This window comes from Eurosta solidaginis, chromosome 4 (genome assembly GCF_040869045.1).
Source record: "Eurosta solidaginis isolate ZX-2024a chromosome 4, ASM4086904v1, whole genome shotgun sequence".
NCBI lineage: Eukaryota > Metazoa > Arthropoda > Insecta > Diptera > Tephritidae > Eurosta > Eurosta solidaginis.
Window position 1 is genome coordinate 137,966,009 of NC_090322.1, and position 20,066 is coordinate 137,986,074.

General features: G+C 37.1%; 1 protein-coding gene across 12 annotated transcripts in view; it reads right to left on the minus strand.

Annotated features, from left to right (window-relative positions):
* RhoGAP1A (Rho GTPase activating protein at 1A) overlaps positions 1-20,066 on the minus strand; it is a 143,302-nt gene that overhangs the window by 67,212 nt on the left and 56,024 nt on the right. For all 12 annotated transcript variants that reach the window (XM_067783023.1, XM_067783024.1, XM_067783022.1 and 9 more), the window contains 2 exons: positions 10,394-11,109; positions 9,703-10,327 (listed from right to left, as the gene is read on the minus strand). In XM_067783023.1, coding sequence (XP_067639124.1) covers positions 9,703-10,327; positions 10,394-11,109 — 1,341 coding nt within the window. The remainder of the gene's footprint in view (positions 1-9,702; positions 10,328-10,393; positions 11,110-20,066) is intronic.

Genomic DNA, 20,066 nt, shown 5'->3' on the forward strand with positions numbered 1-20,066 from the left:
CATCAAGCGTCTTCGGTAGATATTTTTCAAACATAGAGTTTACAATGTGGGTAATGTTGAGACAAAATTTACCCTATGTGACGTGGCACTAAAGCAAATTTCACCAACCAGGCGTAACTGTTTATAGCGATGTCTCGTCTTTGGTATTTCAGCTCTTTGTACAACATTTTTAATCGACGCACTGATGATAAAACTTTCTTGAAATCGGCGCCTAACTTAATAAAATTGGCTGAGCCATCCGGATGGGCTAAAGTTTAGCGCTTAAAACAATGAAGTTTAAATATCTTTGGTATTACGTATTAATATACTGTGACAAATATTAGTATCAGTAAACGATACTACCATCACTAAGCCGATACTAAGCTGTATGTACGTAAACAAATCAATCATTATCTACACACATACATACAAGGCAACAGAGAGATACTCATAAACACATGTAATCATCAGCCGAAGTAGTACTCACTGTAGTGTAGCCAAAATAAACACATTCATACATATATGTATACTTAGAAAACACTTAGCACGCGTGGCTTTTGAGTTGCTCACTGATAGCGTAAACAAAACGCAACCAACTAAAATTATGCTGAGTTTGCGTATTCATATGCACCAGCATGTTCTCACGTTTTGCAACTACATGCATGTGTATGTGAATGTGCATGAGTACGTTTGGCTGCATTCTGTTGTTAGGCTAAGAATCAGAAGTAAATATGTAACATAGTGTAACGAATTTTACTGCAATTCCCCTTATTTGCAATCTTCTGCCAACGTTCGTATCGCTAAACTGTTGAATAAATAACTCCAATATTGAATAATGGAAAAATGGCTTTTATTAAAGTACTTCATAATAACACTTATACTTTGCAACTATCTGGCTTAATAAACAAACTGACTGATAGCTTAAATGAAACTGATCTATTGCCCGACAGATAGCGTGCTTAACTGAAACTGCCCATAGCGCCTCTACCGCTGATGCTTTTATACTCTGTGATTTCCTCGTGGCATCTTCTAGGCGCTTCCAGAATTTACTTAGTTAGTTATACTTTTTTCAGCTACAACTACAGATGTATAATTTTTATAGCTTCTCTCATACCCCATGCGCTTGTATGTGTGAGCGACACTTCCACAATCACAATTGCATACCTTTAGGAGCATTTCTGATAAGATATCTGCATGTGCTTGTGCGTTGCTCTCAGCTGCGTGTACCTACATATGTGTAGACATAATGATTGATTCGTTTATGTAGATACATAATGATTGATCTATGGATGTACATGCAAGGCGCTGCTTAGCATCGGCTTAGAGATGGCAGCACCCCTTAGTTTTGCTAATATTCGTAACAATAGTAAATAAATTATACATAAGAATTTGTTTGTAATATTTTTGTATAAATAGACAGAAAATATCGGCATCGATTAAATACAACAGCAGTGCCGATTAATTGGCACTCACAAAAAACCAAATCTATTCATTTCCCATCCTACATGGCGATCCTGCCATACTGCTGAAAATAAACAGGCAGTCTTCTTATCATCCTTAGAACTGCTGAATTAAATAGGCAGCTTCCCTCATCTGCTGCTCGAAATATAGGCAGACTTCCTCTAAAAATCCTTAAAATTTTTTGAAAAGGATCCTGCAAAACCTGAAGCAGGACAAAATATAAAAATTAGTACGGCGCTATAACTAAAGGATTTCGAGGAATTATCGACAAGGAAACAGTTAAACTGGATAACCATCTTGCCTATGCAATTAATTCTCTGTATTGAATGCATGTTAAGCTGCGAGGTGATGACCCCAACGAATATAATTTAAAATAAACTTTCACACGTGCAACATACTATTATTCGTGATAAGCAAATATATGAACACATGAAATTGAAGCGTAAGGCATAGAGAAGTGGAATAGACCTTGGGCTGCAGACACACATCAAGAAGACAAAAGAAGATAGCAGATTATGTATCTAGTTGTTTAAGTAGTTTATTTAAAAGCATTTGGCAACCTAACGGCTGCCAGTTTACGGGCAAAAAGTAGATTTTTGCTAATAAAATTAAGAAATTTTTTTTCCTCTCTCTAACCTTTTTCAAATGAATGACAAGGTTTAAAGAATAAAAAAGATTTAACATAAGAAAGGCTGTACCCATATTGTATAAAGAAACTAATTTAACACCAAACACAGAGGAAAGGATTCGTCTAAAAAATAAAGTTAGGGAATTAAAAGAAGTATAAAAGAATTTAAAAAAAAAATTTTAATTTATAATGCCGATCAAAAACCCAATCACTAGGCTTGAGAATAAAAGAGAAACAATAGATTTAGAAAATTAATTAAAATGGTTGAAAACATTTTGGAAACATATTGGTATGCCTAGGGAACCAAATATGGAGGATGTCATTAATCCTACTACTAGAATCGAGGAAACCAGACGCATGATGAAAATGTATAACCTTACAGATCATAAATAAACAATAAATAAATTTACAAATAAAGTTTTTTTGAGAAGAAAATTTCGGCTTAGGAAATTTTTTTTGGAAATCTTTTTGAAAAAAAATCAATGTAAGTTGGAATGCCTAGAGAAAAAAAAAAATAAAATCAATAATTTTATTGAAGCTTAAATTAGCCCCTTTCTCAAAACAAAAATATTAGTTAAGGAAATTTTTAATCTTTCATTATGTCTTGGTGGAAAAAGCTAGCAAATGGCATTATGATAGCTATCGCTGGTTATGAAATAGGAAAAGAAAACTCAGGAAATTCGGAAAGCAAGGTATCAGAGAACCGAATAATTAAATATGAACCACCAGTAGAAGAAGAAACCAAAAACATTCAAAATATCTCCGATGTTTGGTTAATCGTTTTATTTTTCGCATTCATAATATTGGTCATTGCAATGGCTATGATGCTCAAAAGCTATATCAAAATTAAATTTAGACAATTGAAAATCATTCAAGATCGTATATAAAATCCCGCTTCAACCAAAACTCCAACTACATTTGAAGAAAATGTAATTGTAAACTTTAACAAATTATTAAACAATAAAATGCCTCAATCAACAGTAAAGACAGCTTCATCAGCGCCGTTCAATAGCGACCCAAGAATTTTAATAATTTGAAAGAAGTGTTCATGTACTCAATCTTCAGCTAAATAGCTACATATGTACAAAACATTTCCCTCCTGATAAGTACAGGAAAAGATACAATTCAATAGTAATATCATGACTAATACTTCAAAGGTACATAGCAGGAAAATAAAGTGGAAGCATACATTAACCAGCCAATAACAATACTACCAACAAGAAAGGAGAAAATAAAGAGTCACAAGAGAACCTTATAATAGATAAAGCGCTTAATAAATAAATTTGCAATAAGACTTGTCCCGCTCGTTTTCATCCAAAAGTATATAAAATTAGTAGCATAATAAATACAAACAACCGGATTATCGAGGAAGTTATTGACTTAGGACAATATTCGATCAGGCTGAAAAATGCCGGCCATCTAGGACTTGTAAAAGAAAGACAGTTGTCCCTTAGGAGACAAATTGGTCCATAATAATGAATACTCGAGTAAGCAAGTTTAAATAATATAAAAAGGTACCAAAGTTCTCAAAAGATCTAATAATAGCATTAACCCCAGAAGTTATGCATGTGACAAATGTCGACAGAAATTAAAGAAATTCTTCATAAATATCATGACGATCCCATCTGGGAAGACCACCCAGAAATCGCATGATATATGTACATAATATCAAATAAAAATACTACTGGAAAATATGAAAAATGGTATAAGAAAAGATACGAATAATATTTGCATCCACTGTACCTTTTTTAACCATTGGTTTATTGTGTAATAGAAGCACACAATTACCTTGCTCTTCCATCAACTACAGCTCCTCTATTTTCAGTATAATTAGCTATAGAATTTTTTTTTCTTCATGTGCTAAGTTTAATAGAAATAGTTAAAGTAAGGAAATCTAATCACTTATCTTCATTATTTTTTTTAGCAATATAAATATAAGTTTGTCCTGCTTCATCTAGGAAAACCTCGCCTTTTAGAGAGGTCATAAGGTAGATAGTAGACATACATATAGGGCCCTGCAGAATATAAAATACCGATAGGAAACATTATAACCTGTAGCATAGGAAAAATAATTTTATTAATACCCTATAAGGTAGAAAAAATCGATAAAAATAATAATTTTACTATAATTTCCTTTAGAGTAGTAAATATCGATAAAAACAATAATTTTACATTAAGTTCGTATAATGTAGAAAATAGCAACGTAGAAAACATAAAGGAGAATAGTAATTATCCATTAAGCAATAAAAATAAGAAAATCATAATACATAAAAATAGGCTTAAACTCGTAGAATAAGAACACTTCAATTTTGTAAACACCACACGCACATGCCTATGCGAGAGGCTATAAACTACAAATACACACGCATATAGCTGGTAACCAAGTAGAAGATTCCAGAAGGAGAAACATCTAGACATTTGGAGAAATATGCGGACAAGGCAACAGAGAGTATAAAAGTAGAGCAAGCTGAGTAGTCATGAATCAATTTGATTTAAGCACGCTATTGGTTGTGAAGTATAAGTGTTATTGTGAAGTACCCTCAAAGTAGTCTAGTAAAGACCATTTTGCTTTATTGAATATTGGAAAGGTGGAAAAAGCGGAATTTTCCTAAATTCGTTACACTACATTTATGATATGAGTGCACACTTCCTTTTGATATATGCTTACGGAAATTTGTATGGGAGATGCCACCGCCCTCATTCCCATTTCTCCCTATTTTCGTTAAAACTATGATTTAAACAACATCAGCTATGCCAAGTTTCCTCTCCAATTCTTCCCTTCTTTTCTCCACTGATATAATATATATGTTTGGCATCTGCTTGCCAAGTATCGTTGCCCTTGTATTACTACCGCCAGAGATATCATTATTATTATATCATATGTTGGTGTATATATCTGATGCCACACCCCTTTATATATCAAATTATACCCTATGTACTGAAGAAATTTTTTCCTCCAATTTCGTGTATATTTAATTAAAATCGGCCCAAAGGTGCGCCCAAAAAATGCGTTGAAAAATTGGCGTGTGACGTTTTTATATATAGATACATAAGTAAGGGTATATCCCTTATGCCTGTATGCTGTGCGTCCCCTATATGGGCACCGAGCCTAAAAGAAACACACTGGAGGAAACTGCAGACCTGTCAACACACCGCGATCAGAATTGCCACGAAATGTGAGGGCGAGAATAAACGTACATCGTCGACTGTTCCCATAATTTCTCGCTGTCGATTATTCAAATAATCGCTGCTGAACGATTATCCGAGTGTTGAAATATACATTGGTAACATTTATACCTATAAACTCAATATTTTCCAGTTTAAACGAATTTTTGCATTTACTACTCCAGATCAGCAGTGGCAACAATAAATATACTCTGCTCCGGCTATGAATATGAATAGAGCCATTGCATAAAAAGCAATAGTGATGCTATGACTACGTGGTGTTTTACACAGCAGCAAATAGCAAAATAAGAATGTGGCGAATAAGCAACCACTCATATGTGCATGTAAACATCAAAGCAAGCAGCCACACATACATGCAAACAGCGAAGCTAATAGCGAAGAGATTATTTTACATACACACATGTAGTCATCACCTACGAGCAGAAGTTACTAATAATTAGAAGATAATTGTAAATACCAGATACGTAAGAGAAATAAATGTTCTAAAAGGCTGTTCGTGAAAAGTATTGACCCTTGGAGATTTATGCGAGCGAGGCAACAGAGAGTATAAAAGCAGCGCAAGCTGAGGAATAATCAGTCTGTTTGATTTAAACACGCTATCAGTGAAGTACGCATTAATTGTAATTATGAAGTAGAGTTGTAAATAAAGACCATTTTGTCATACTGAATATTGCAGTTATTTATTCCACAGTTCAGCGATTCGAAAGTTAACAGAAGGTGCATAATAATCGGAATTTCACAAAATTTTTTACAACAACTACGAACGATATGCTTTTTTTGGCAAAGCGGTAAGGTATGTGGGGCATTGCCTAACGTAGTCATGTCGGTTGGTTTCTTCACCATGTTAGGGGAGGACTATTATGTCCAGTTCGGCCAAATACGAATCAATTTGAGACACAACGCAATCTTGGTTTGGCAATAAAATAAAACGTCCATATCGTTTGATTGTGTGTTGTTTGCTTCTTGTAAAATGCCATTAGTTGCTTAAAGTTGGCTTCTGACATAATCATACACCTACTCACTTGCTTGAGAGCCTACATTGCCCTGCCAGAATTCGCTATCGTGTAAATCACTTATTCGAAACGATATTTCTGAAGAAATGATTGCCTTAGATATCACCTTTTTTCTGGAAGAACTGCGAAACGACATTTAGATACGAAAGCGGTACAGGATTTAGAAACTATTTCGTTAGGAATAGAAGTAGTTAAAACGGTAAGATGAAAAATGTCGAGCAACATAGCATTTTTGTATCGCGAAAGTAACTAATTCGATAGGATAATTTGGGAAGTTGAAATTGGCAAAGAAGATGCTAACGATGTGAGAAAATCTTTTTACAAAAGTGGGAAGGTTGCCATTTCTGAGACAGAGACCGGTTTCTGTTGCATTTAGCGAACTGAAATTTCACCTGTTAAACAGCGCATATATAACTATCGAAGAGAGAGTTAAGTGTAGTTTCTTTAAATCTAAACAAATTCGCACCATCTCCTGGGGAAGTTGCCATATGAATTTTAATAAAATAATGCACCAACTGGCGGCCACCGTGGTGTGATGGTAGCGTGCTCCGCCTATCACACCGTATGCCCTGGGTTCAACTCCCGGGCAAAGCAACATCAAAATTTTAGAAATAAGGTTTTTCAATTAGAAGAAAATTTTTCTAAGCGGGGTTGCCCCTCGGCAGTGACTGGCAAGCGCTCCGAGTGTATTTCTGCCATGAAAAGCTCTCAGTGAAAACTCATCTGCCTTGCAGATGCCGTTCGGAGTCGGCATAAAACATGTAGGTCCCGTCCGGCCAATTTGTAGGGAAAATCAAGAGGAGCACGACGCAAATTGGAAGAGAAGCTGGGCCTTAGATCTCTTCGGAGGTTATCGCGCCTTACCTTTTTTTTGTTTAATGCACCAACGGAAGAACTAATGACAGTGTCACCTTTCATTCCCATTTACTACAGCATTTGCTATGTTGAACGGCGTTACAATTTAAATTTAATTACAAGTTTTTCCCAATTGCAGCATTCAAGGATTCTTTCATCACAAGATATATGAGGCTGCAATTACGTTGGCTTTCACAAAACAATGTTTTTGTAATGGTGCATATGTGACTGGTGCACTGAAGTGCTCGACTTATCTTGCAACTATTTTCGTTATTATTTAATGATAGGTCAGAACTAGGGCTGGGACTATCCGCATATTAGAATATCCGGATATCCGTTGACACGGATAAAATCCGGACGGCATGGATATCCGGTTAATATTCGTTTGTGAGACTATCCGGATTTATGAAGATCCGGTTAATAACCGTAGTTTTGGATATCCAGTTAAAGCACCAAATTGATGTACCATGTATGTTTATTTAACATTAATAACAATAAATTCGTGGGGCATTTAAATCAATTAACAGTGAATGCAAAAAAGGCTCGTATTGAGAAATATGTAATATGATGTTAAACTATTTTCTTCTTTTTCTGGTGTAAGAAAACAAGTGCCGATATCATTTCCCGACTCAAACAATTTCGTGTGGGACGAACTACATTTCCAATACTTGAAAATATCTTTCAGAAGCTGTTGAAGTGACAGGTACCGCAAGATATCTTTTGGCGATTTTCGACAGATTGGGATATATTTTTTCATGGTCTTGCAACCAATTGCTGGCATTGAGATTGTGGTTTATTTGTTCTTCGAATAGGTAGCGCTAAAACTCGTCTTCCTCCCTTGTGTCACTGTCATTATCATTTAGAAGTACATTCATGGCCGTGAGATCACTGTTTTCCCGAGCTTCTTCTTGGGCATTCATATCAGCAGTACCCATTTTATTGCACATTTTTCCACATGATTTTGTGCGTTTACTTGAATGATTGAAACTCATCACCAGTTTCGAAACCTTTTGGATGACTCCACAACATTCCGGTGGTTTCACTCCTAAATTAACACTCAATTGAAGTGTATGTGCACTGCATGGATGACTGGTTATGTGAGGGCTCAAACACCGAACAGCATTTGTTATATTTTTCGCGTTGCCGTGTACAATATTTGTGACTTTTTCATTGATATCCCCTTCTTCCACGCCATCTCGAAACGAGTCTTCTAAATTCTCAGTTGTGTGGCTTTCAGTCATTTCTTCGGTGAGCAAATTAAAAGAGCGAGGAGTCCAATTAGAATCTAAATAATGCGCTGTAAGTCCCATATAGGATCGGGTGGCTCTTGATGTCCCGCAATCAGTGGTCAAAGCTATATCAGATGCTGAACTGAGATTTTTAACTTTCTCTATTTCACGGTTATGCATGGCTTGAATTCTACCGGAAATTGTTTTGCGACAAGGAATTACATACTCTGGTTCGAGGACATTAGCAAACTTCTTGAATACATCACATTCCACCAATGAAATAGGCAATAAGTCAGCAGCAATCATATTAGCCAAGGCTTGTGTTATTATCTCTTGACGTGCATTGGACATATAATTATTGCGAACAGTTTGAGCTACGTGTGATGTTCGAACTTTTTTCATTGGGTGTTCTGAACATTCCGAATTGTGATCAAAATTACTTTGTGATGAGCTGCTACTCGGCTTATATTTTGGCGCAGATTCAGATAGAAAATCTGCGTCTATACCGTTCTCTTAAAGATGGAAAACCCGATAGTGGCTCCATAGACTTGATGTCGATCCTGTGTTTTGTAGCGTTTTTTCACAATATAAACAAATGGCACTGTTCTTATTTTCACTTTTTTGGAAATGATCCCAAATCTTGCTGACAATTTTAGCACTCTTTATTAGTTTAAATTGACGATTTGTGAAATTGTTGATGTTTGTAAAATTGTAGCTTTTTAATTTTTGATGTTAATTTAATAATCTATAAACATATTTTGTGAATAATTTTTCGATGTTTGCTTCGTTCAATTCTCATATGCAGATATTCAACTTTCATATTCCAGTATCCGGACATACGGATATCCGGATTTTCCATTTACGCGTCCGGATATACGCTGTTCGAATATCCGGATTTTCCACTTACGAATCTGAATATCCGGATAGCCGGATTTTTTGTTTAGCTCTCCGGTTATTCGAATATCCGGTTTATCCGGATGCCGTTCACAGCCCTAGTCAGAACTATTTCAAGAAAGATTTCAGGATTGGCGGAACTGAACTGTTTCGAAATAGTTTCAAAATGGATTGAAATAATATCGAGAAAAAATCATAAATAATGCCGAGCATGTCTTTGTATGTAACACAGAAAAATCCCGAAATTATCGAGAAATACTCGGAGAGTAATCACAAAATTAGCGCTGAAATATCCCTTAAAGCTAAGGCTATTAAAACTGCCTCTCCCTTGGATATATTTTATTTCTTGTCACTTAAACATGTATTGATTTGGTTTTGGTGGAAACGTAGTAGTATACGATTAAAGTGATAAGTACAGCCGGTTATAAAAAAAGTAAGAATATAAATTTGTACTCACAATTTCCGAAATGCCTTGTGATGCTAATGATTCCTTTGAGCCAACATTTTGAATTTGCCCACCACCTTCGGCATCTGTTGCTTGCAGTGAAGAGCGTGATTTTTTTTCTAAACTATTACTTGAAGAGCTATCAGCTGCTGTAATTTTTGAAGGTTTGTTTAGGCTGGCAGTTGGTGATACACCCACACCACTTCCAATTGTCCTGCTACTACCTGCCACAGTACGTCCCTGTGCGGATAATGTGCGGCCCAAACTACCAGTAGGACTTTGCGTTATTGTCATATCTGAACGCTTGGTTTTCTCAAGACTTTCAGACTTGCCAACTTTGCGTCCTAGTTCTTCCATTAAATCAGCCGGATTAAATTTGCTTAGTTCCGGTGTGGTTTTGCGATTTATTGCAAGCGTTTTGAGTTCCACAGACTCGGGTGACTTTTGTCGTAATATATTTGATGGTTTTATATTACGTTCCAGTGAATTGCCAGGACTTTCGGATGACGACAAATTACCAGAGGTGCTAGGCAAAGGCATATTACTACCCATAAATGGTGGATCACGTTTTGGAGAAGATGAAAGTTGTCCCGGTATTGTAGGTGGTTCGACGCGTCGAATATTTTTTGGTGGTGGTCTAAAAAAAAATGGAAAATTTAATATCCAGTAATAGCGAAAAAGAAATTACAAATCGTTCACATACCTCGGAGGCATTTTCTTTTTAGGATCCGCATGCGCCGCATACGTTGAGGCTGTCATTGAAGGCGATGTTAGTGCAGGAGACAATGGCGGTGCTGTTGGTTCAACTTTAGTTGAAGACTTACTTTCAAAACTGCTATATGTAGTGCCGCTGGTGCCCTGCACCAATTCACCACCACCACTACCACTATCCAGTAATTCACTATCCAAATCAGCATCCATGCTCGTCTTACTCTCTTTCACTTCAATCACAGTTACAAAATGTGATGTCCTTTGTGTTGACGGTTTTTGTGTTGAGTCACTAGTTGATGACGACGTCACCTCTAGCTCTTTAATATCCTCCAATGGTGTATGTCGCACTGTTGTTTCACTATCAACATTAGCTGCATTTGTACCGAAAGAGGCAGCCAACTCGTTAAGGCATTGATGTAATGCACCATTCTCGTGTTGCTGCTGGCGAATGTCCTTCTCAGTGCCGACATCTTTGTCTTCATGATCAAAACTTTGTTTACTATTACCGTTATTGTAATTTACCGCACTAGATTCGGTTGCATTATTATGTGTTATCTTGGATATGCCACTGGTGTTGAAGCTATTAACACCCCCACCTCCGCTTCCGCTACTAGGAGACTCAGCGAATTTGTTATCAGTATTGAGTGATAATCTATTATTTTTATCTTTGTTTTCATTGTTCGCTTCACGCAAATTCAAACTCGATTTCTGTGCAAAAGAATCAAGAATATTTGTATTTATAATTACTGGAAAATTGAAACTTTAGGTAAATATATTTGTTGTGCAAAAACATATTTCGTAGATATGATAGTGTAATTGATAAAAACACATAGGCTACAATCAGGGATCGTAAGGGTTATCAGTCCACATCCATTTATCGACGTAGGGTTTTGGGTTTAAAATATTGTGACGAATATTAGTATCCCTAAGTGATACTCACATCACTAAGGTTATTAAATAAAGGCACAACAACAATAAAGCAAGCTACCACTCTTGTGTACGTAAACAAATCAATCATCATTTACTCACATACATACAAGGCAACGGAGAGAAACGCACAAAAACATGTAATCATCAGCCGAAGTAGTACTCACATATACATACGCATATGGGTACGAACTACAAGTATACATGTATGTGGCTGGTAACCAAGCATGAAGTTCGAGAAATTACTAGACCTTAGGAGAAATGGGTGAACGAGGAAACCGAGAGTATAAAAGCAGCGCAATCAGTTTGATTTAAACACGCAATTAGTTGTGAAGTATAAGTGTTATTGTGAAGTACTCTCAAAGTAGTCTAATTAAGACCCATTTGCATTATGGAATATTGGAGTTATTTATTCAACAATTTAGCGAAACGAACGTTAGTAGAAGGTGTAAAATAAGTGGAGTTTCCCTAAATTCGTTACAATATGTTAAATTGAAGGTCTGGCGTGCAGTCTTTGAAATCAAACTAAACAATGTAAAGATCATCTGTTATTGTATTTTTTTCAGTAAAAGTGAACAGTTACATATTTGGGAATCTGACGTTTACGTTGTCCATTGGTTCTACTGCCGGGTAAAAAGACAGTTAAATTATGGGCACAAATAAAATTTCAAATAAACAGGGAGCAAGTTTTTCGAATATTTATTTTTGCATTGAAGACAAATAGCGCTTGAGCCTGGCCGTGGTTCAATTATATGGTTGCCTCATCTCTACAGCAACAACATACCTTTGTTCAGATTGTCAAAATCTCGAAATCTGCGTGTTGGTGTAAGGCGTATGGAATGGAGAAAAAACATAAAACTTTGCAATTCTTGTGTGTTGTGGGCAAATTATGCACTACATTAAATGCATTTACTAAAAAAATAACTTTATGTGATGTTAAACTATTTTTTTTTAATTTATTGTCAATGTGTTGGTTACATTTTGCTAGATAGAAAATATCTCCTTTTGACAATCTATACCAGTGAAATGAAAAAAATGAAATCAGCTGATGAGATGAGCCCACCATATAATTGAACCATAAGCCTGGCACACCTCATGCGAATACCATCAACTGAACATATAAAATTAAGTATGAAATGTAACCAAGCGAAGTAGCGATGAATAAACGCAAGTCAAATGAAAATAAATACTAATTAATTGATTAAATGCAACACAAGAAATTGCGCTGAATGCTGACCGTACTTTAGCCATATCTATATTTGTACATAAGTATGTATACAAGTATGTATTTAGATCAGTTGTCCACTCGAAAGCTTCGTACAGCTACGGAAAACTACATGTCGTGCGAGCGCAGCGACAGCGATTTAGTAAAGCAAGCAGTTAAGGCTTAAGGGCCAATTAATAGTGACTTACTCATAACCATATAAAACAGCTGATCGAACCAACGTTATGGAAATCAATGTAATCGATTAATGGTGCCATACCATAACACTAACGCCATAACCATACCATAGCCAACCAATTGGTTTTTGGTTTCTCGCCATATCTATAAACTAAAAATATTTGAGTTGGTGAATTTAATAACTTTTTGTAGATTTTATTCATTGTTTTGGATACGTTATGGCTAAGAGACTTATTTTTTGTGGTATATGTTTGCAATTTTTTGCGTTTTCTTGATTTTTATAACATTTTCACGATTTTTAGGTTAAGGCACCATTAATCGATCACATTGGAGATGGTTGTAGATATGGGTATGGTTACGACTATGGCGTTAGGGTTAAGGAAGTTTAATTGACCCTTTAAGCAGATATAATCCGTCACCATCGCAATGCACGCTATTTTCCACTGACAACACGTACGTAATGTTAAGTGAGACACATAACGCTTAACCTTCTTTTATTTAACAATAAAATTGTAGATTTCATTAGCAAAATAATAATAGTTGGGAAACTAATAGCATCGCTTAATTTTAAATACGCGTTCTATAAATGATAAAATATTAAGTGCAACATACATACATATATGACGTGGTTGAAGTATGTGAAAAGTAGAAAATTGGCAAAGTAAAGCTGATGCGACGACCGATACGTTTGCCTATCTGGAGTATACAACTAAAATAAAAGCAGCTAACTCTGCTGTCAATTTCTTCCTTGTCCGCCATATAAGTGTATCTGTTTAAGCCATTAATCAGTTTTTCCTGTATGTGAATTCTATGCTTTAAGGACAGGGTGGGCAAAGAAGGTGTTTTTGGCCCTACAGTCGGAAAGCCCAGCCTACACAATGAAACTTCTCCTAATGGACTGAGGCTGATTGACTTTGCCGGTGCTCGAAACATGGTCATATCCAGCAAGAGGTTCATGCATAAAAAGATACATCAAGCTACATGGCTGTCCCCGATCAAAATACTCGCAATCAGATCGATCACGTTGTGATAGACGGACGGCATGCTTCCAGTGTCGAAAGGCTGCAAATGCAACGAACTGCCAATGATTTCGTAACTCAACTCTCTCACCAGCTCTCTGAGAGCTCAACTCAGCCTGAAGGAATGCAGGAGCAGTGGGAGCATATCTCCAAAGCACTTCGTACTGCCGCCGAGGAAAAAATTGGTTACCGGCGGCCACGGAAAAACAACTGTTACGATGAAGAATGCCGCGTTGCAACCGAAAGAAAAGACGCTGCTTACAGGGCTATGTTAAAAGCGAGCGCAACAAGAGGAGTGTGTGAACGCTATCGCGAGTTAAAAAAGGAAGCGAGACGCATTTTCAGGAAGAAAAAAGCAGAGGCAGAAAGGCGTGAGTGCGAGGAGCTTAAGCTGCTAGCCGCCAGGAATAACGCCCGAAAATTTTACCAAAAAATTCGGCTACAGACGGAAGGTTTTAAGACCGGGGCAAACTCCTGTAAGAACGAAAGCAGCGACCTTGTAACTGATGTCCACAAAGTACTTAAATTATGGAGGAAACACTTCTCTGCTCTCCTAAATGGAGACAGCGACTTACCGCACAGGGATGCGAACCCGATCCCGCAATCGATGATGATGGAATAAATGTCCCCCCATCCTGCGGAGCTATTCAAATACGGCGGCGAGGAGTTGGTAAGGCGCAGGCATCAGCTTCTTCGCAAAATATGGGCCAACGAGTGCATGCCCGACGATTGGGATCTAAGTACTGCAAACGGCGCCAACTATCGCGGAATCAGCCTTCTTAATTTCGCAAATAAGGTCCTGTCAAGTGTATTGTGCGAGAGATTGAAGCCCACCGTGAATCAGCTGATTGGACCGTATCAGTGCGGCTTCAGACGTGGTAAATCTACCATCGACCAGATTTTCACAATACGCCAAATCTTGGAAAAAACCCGCGAAAAGGGAATCGACACACATCACCTCTTCGTCGATTTTAAAGCCGCCTTCGACAGCACGAAAAGGAGCTGCCTGACTGAATTTGGTTTCCCCGCAAAACTTATACGGCTGTGCAAAATGACATTGAGCAACACCATCAACTCAGTCAGAATTGGGAAGGACCTCTCCGAGCCGTTCGAAACTAAACGAGGTTTCAGACAGGGTGACCCCCAATCGTGCGATTTCTTTAATTTGATGCTGGAGAAAATTATACTAGCTGCAGAACTTAACTGCTCTGGAACAATATTCTATAAAAGCGTGCAATTAGTGGCATATGCTGGTGGCATTGATATCATCGGCCTAAACACCCGCGCAGTTAGTTCTGCTTACTCCAAAAATGAAATATGGTGCTCCGGCCAAGAAAGTGTTTTTATTGGAACCGGCCTATAGAAGTAGAGGGCGGCCCTCACTCCGGTGGAAGGACCAGGTGGAAAACGATTTAAACTCCCTTGGTGTGACCAATTGGCGCCGGTTGGCAGGGAGAAGGAGCGACTGGCGTGCCTTATTGGACGGCCATAACCGTTTAAATGGTTAAGCGTCAATTGAGTATGTAAGTATAAAATTCTATGCTCCAGCATTCTTTATGTAAAAACATGCTTCTATTCGAAGTATTCGAAGTCTGTCGTCGTTGTGCACCACTGATTCAGATATTCAACGCTGGCACGAGGAATAACTACATATGCAAGGTGTGTACTTATGGCTCTCCAGATCTGTGAATAAGGAGCAAAAGGGTTAACCCTAATGTAAATAAACAGAGGAGACCCCATAAGCCGGATACACCAAAATCTTCACTTCCTAGAAACGTGGAAGATAAATTACGATCTTCAGAAAGCGCTGGAAATAGAAGTCATGTTCTCCAATAGCTAAGCAGCTTTGGCTACCTGGTTAAGTATGAGTGGGTCATAGGCTAAGTGGGTTGTCTAAGAGTTTCTCCAGTTTCGTTGCCCGAGTACCTTAATACACAGGAGCATAAAATCATCAAAGTCAGCTCAGCGCAGCTTGGATTTTCACGCAGGAAAGAAAGGAGTTTCTTTCACCCTACTGGATTACCTTACCCCTCAGCTCTACTTAAACAAGGCTGAACCAATTAAAAACAGTTAAAGTACTGCAAAGGATGTAATCTTGATATAACAAAGACGTAGGAAAAAAATGGGATGCAATATTTCACGATCGCAAGAAACGTTGGTTTCCTGGCAGAAAAGATTCAACCTCAAAAGTGTCATATAATGAACCGAGTTATCGCTATAGAAAGCGAATTTATGGCGCTCTCCGAAAGGGAAGATATTAGTTTGAATAAGCGAGTGAATGTCCCATTATAAATTTAAACGTTGTGATTCATAAACCGTTTCAAACTAATGATCGGCTGATTGTGGCGGGTAAATAGTGGGATAGACGACGAAGTCGCCTATGAATATTACAAATACAATGAAAATAATTAATGTGCACAGTAACATAAGGAAAAATTGCAGCCACTCCATATTGCAAGTTTTATGTCGTAAAGCAATGTTTATTTACATTTCGCAATCGAACAAAAGAGGAAAGAACTTGCTAAAGTTTTCCGGTCAATCATACAATTGCCCTGCTAGCAAAAATATATGTGTAGGTTGGGTTAGACTGGCTGGTCAATAAAGACCGCACATAGACTGAATGTGCCCATAGTGTTACCAAAATTTGTTTGACGACCAAACGGAAAAAATCCAGCCCCCCCAATTCCAACAATCGCAAACCCTAAAACTTCATCGCCAAAAAAATCGAAAACAGTATCAGGTGCGCAGAAAAGTAAGCAACATTTAGTACCATATGACCACAAGGAATAACAGCCAATCTTCTATGCTTTTACATAGAACTTAGGCGGTTATTCATTATGAACGCATCGTACTAAATATGGCATGCTTTTCTGCACTTGATACTGCCTTAGAGATTTTTGGCGCACTATCCTACCCTACCTGTGGCGAATCCGGTTTCTTTAATAACCGAGGCTCTGGAAACCCCAAGTTCCTCATGGATCTAGGGGGTGGGGCCCGGGATGGCCTAGAAGGTTTCATGTAGTCGTACTAAATCGTTCCCGAGATGGTCGGACTAGTACATTAATGGTGCTTGTAACTGGAATGTACCGGATCTGCATCCGGCAAAAGACCATCAGCATGGATAACTCTCCATAAGGCCTTCGGAGAGTGTTCTTATCGTTACAACAACAGCAACAACAACAACATGCCCTCATCATTTGCCGATACTTTCAGGTTCTCGAGGTCCTTTTCTATCTCTCTCGCTTTTGGTGTGTTGGGGCTATTGTCCTTAGGACATTATGCCAGCACCCTCATTTTGCGATGTAAATGTAACACATCCTTATTAATTTGGAGGATGTAGTCCTGGTCTCCCTCCGTGGATCGAGATGCATGAAGCGGTTTCCAATCCCGAATTGCTATGACCGATATATAGGAAAGAGAGCGTTTAACCCAAAATGTTTAAATAAAAACTTTCTCTTTCCATATAAACGTAGCTGTAATAATAAATGTTAACATTTTGAAACGTGGAGGTGACCTTATGCCCACTTGACAAGAAGAACTCTCCGTTGGATTTCTAAGCTGCCATTTTTTGGTTTCCAGGTACACCAAGTCCGTCACCGTTTCGAACTTACTCTTTATCTAGCCTAGAGAAGGCATATCTTACGACGCGTCTGATAAGACCAAAGATATCAATGTCGACAGCATTCTACAACAATTACACTTTTGCAATAGATCTATTAAATTTCATATTTTAACCTGCACTGTCTCCACTGTAGTTTTATTCAAAAAACATCTGTCATTCTATAAAAACTGCTCCTACCTTAAAATATTTTCCTATAAAAAAATTACATTCTTTATATATAAAAAACACGTGTCACAAGTTTGAGGCCAATGGACTCCTAAACTTCTGAACCGATTTTGAATTTGTTTTGCACCTCGTGTGTAGTTTAATCTCACTTGAAATGCCGGGCATTAAAAAGAAAAATGTTGGCAAACACATTGTCGTTAATTGTTGATGAAATAACCGCCTAATCAAAAAAACTCTTGTTTTATAATAAAATTAATATCGGCTAGATATTTCGATCGGTTATACAACACTATGCAAAATATATGAAAATAAAAATTCCTGCCTAGCATAGCTTATAGCAGAAACGATATAATAGAGAGACATTGCATAGACGAAAAATAGTGTGAGGCAACCTTCACAAAATTCTAGTAGGTCACATTCACCACTAACCACAGCAGAATTTGTTAAACTACCACTGTCTCTATTTGTTATTTAATAATTATTTGTACACTTTTTATTCAGCTAATGTGTTCAGAATTTTAACTTTTACTCACTAAAACTCCAATCAGTGTATTTCTGTGCTTAAATTAAGTTAAAAATTGTGTTAAAGTTTTTGGTGTGGTGAAAGTGACCTACTAGAATTTTGTTACGCTCCGCTGCTTTCCACCGAAGTTTGCGCATGCAATATCTTTATATTCCAAAATGTTTGCTTATAGCGAGCACTCTGCCGTGAGCCTAACACTTTCAAAACTTATACAAAGAAATTCTATGCATTACTTCTCGTTTGGCACGTTGATATTTAAATCTTTCTCACCCAGCTCAATGAGTTCAAGGAATTCCAGGACTGTTGTGGTGTTAAGCCACGCAAGGTAATTGAAAACCAAGTATCTTGGCACAAGAAATATTTTAACTCGAAGACAGAAGGAAGCAAATGCAAAAGAGATTTGATTTCGGACGAAATGTTTTGAATAAAATTATTCCCGTAGGTACTAGCAGAACCCCTGAGGCCTGGGATCAAAACTCACACTTACTGAATCTAGGCTCTGATATGAAGTTTAAACGTTAAACGAAAAAGTAAGCATCTATAAAAATATCACTAACAAGGTTGCCTAGTTTCATTTATGATTTACTGAGTTTCTCACATATATAGTTCGGCAACACCTGAACGCAAACTTCTGAACCGTTTATTACTAAAACCTAACTGCACTATACATTTTATTTCATTGCAATCAACAACATAATGCTAGGACCAAGAGCTTTGTGACCAAAACTAGGTTCACAACGTTTGGTTGGTGAAAGATATTGACTTATCCTATGTCAAAATATAGTACCATTTTTGGTTGCATGCAAATATATTTGTTTGTTCAGCTTGAATTAAAGGAAAGTCTTCACTATATTTAGTAAAATTTTATATGGAAACATCCTAAAATTCTGTATTTTATAGTAATAAAATAAAACAAAAATTTGGTCCTTTTTCCGATGAATTTTGGTCCCAAATGAGAACATGGTGTGGCAACCGTGTTCGCTATACCGAAAATGTCTCACTTGTAGATACGAGGTTAACGAATAAACGGGACGATGTGTATATGCATATTATGCATGATAAGTTTCTACATAGGTATATTGTAATTTATTCTTTGAATGTACATAATGTAAACAAATATGTATAGCAAAAAGCAACACTTTTTTACTATTTTGCGCTACAATTCTTTATTTTTCAGTTTTGCCTTTTTCTAAACAACAGCTGTTGTGTGGTTATCTCGATGTAACCACTACTTTTGTGGGTAAAAAATTATCCGGCTACTGTCGCGGGTAGAATGCCAAAAGGGTGTAAAAGTTGCCACATGATTTCGTTACCGTAGTGAAGAATGTTGTTACCACACTAGAATCGGGGCGTAAATGTCAACTTACCTCCCTAAGCGCCATCTGTTGGTAAGTAGTTGAATGGTTAAATGTCGTTTACAAATTGAACATATGCCTCTAGTGTTCATCGGTAGCAAATTACTATGGTGAGATTTATGTTTGCTATGGTGGGAAATCTTTCTAATAGTAATCTGTGAGAAATTGCAATTATTCATTTCATATTTGCCAAAGATATGCATTTAAATATATTTTGCTAGAATTTTCCACGGTGCCTTGATATTGCATTTCAATTTTATTAGCGTGTGTGAAATTAAGAAAATTAAGTCGAATCATGTGTAAGATTTTTTACGGAGATTTTTAACTTTAATGTTCTCCTTTAAAGCTTTAATAGAATATTAGTAAGTAGAGTACTATTTCGTCTAACTACCCCAACCCTAAATGGCAACCCTTTTCCAATTTCGAATAGGTGGCAACCTTGTGAAACATTCTGAGTGGCAACACCTAGGGGAAAGCCTTAAAAGGCGATTGTCATTCTATAAAAACTGCTCCTACCTTAAAATATTTTCCTATAAAAAAATTACATTCTTTATATATAAAAAACACGTGTCATAAGTTTGAGGCCAATGGACTCCTAAACTTCTGAACCGATTTTGAATTTGTTTTGCACCTCGTGTGTAGTTTGATCTCA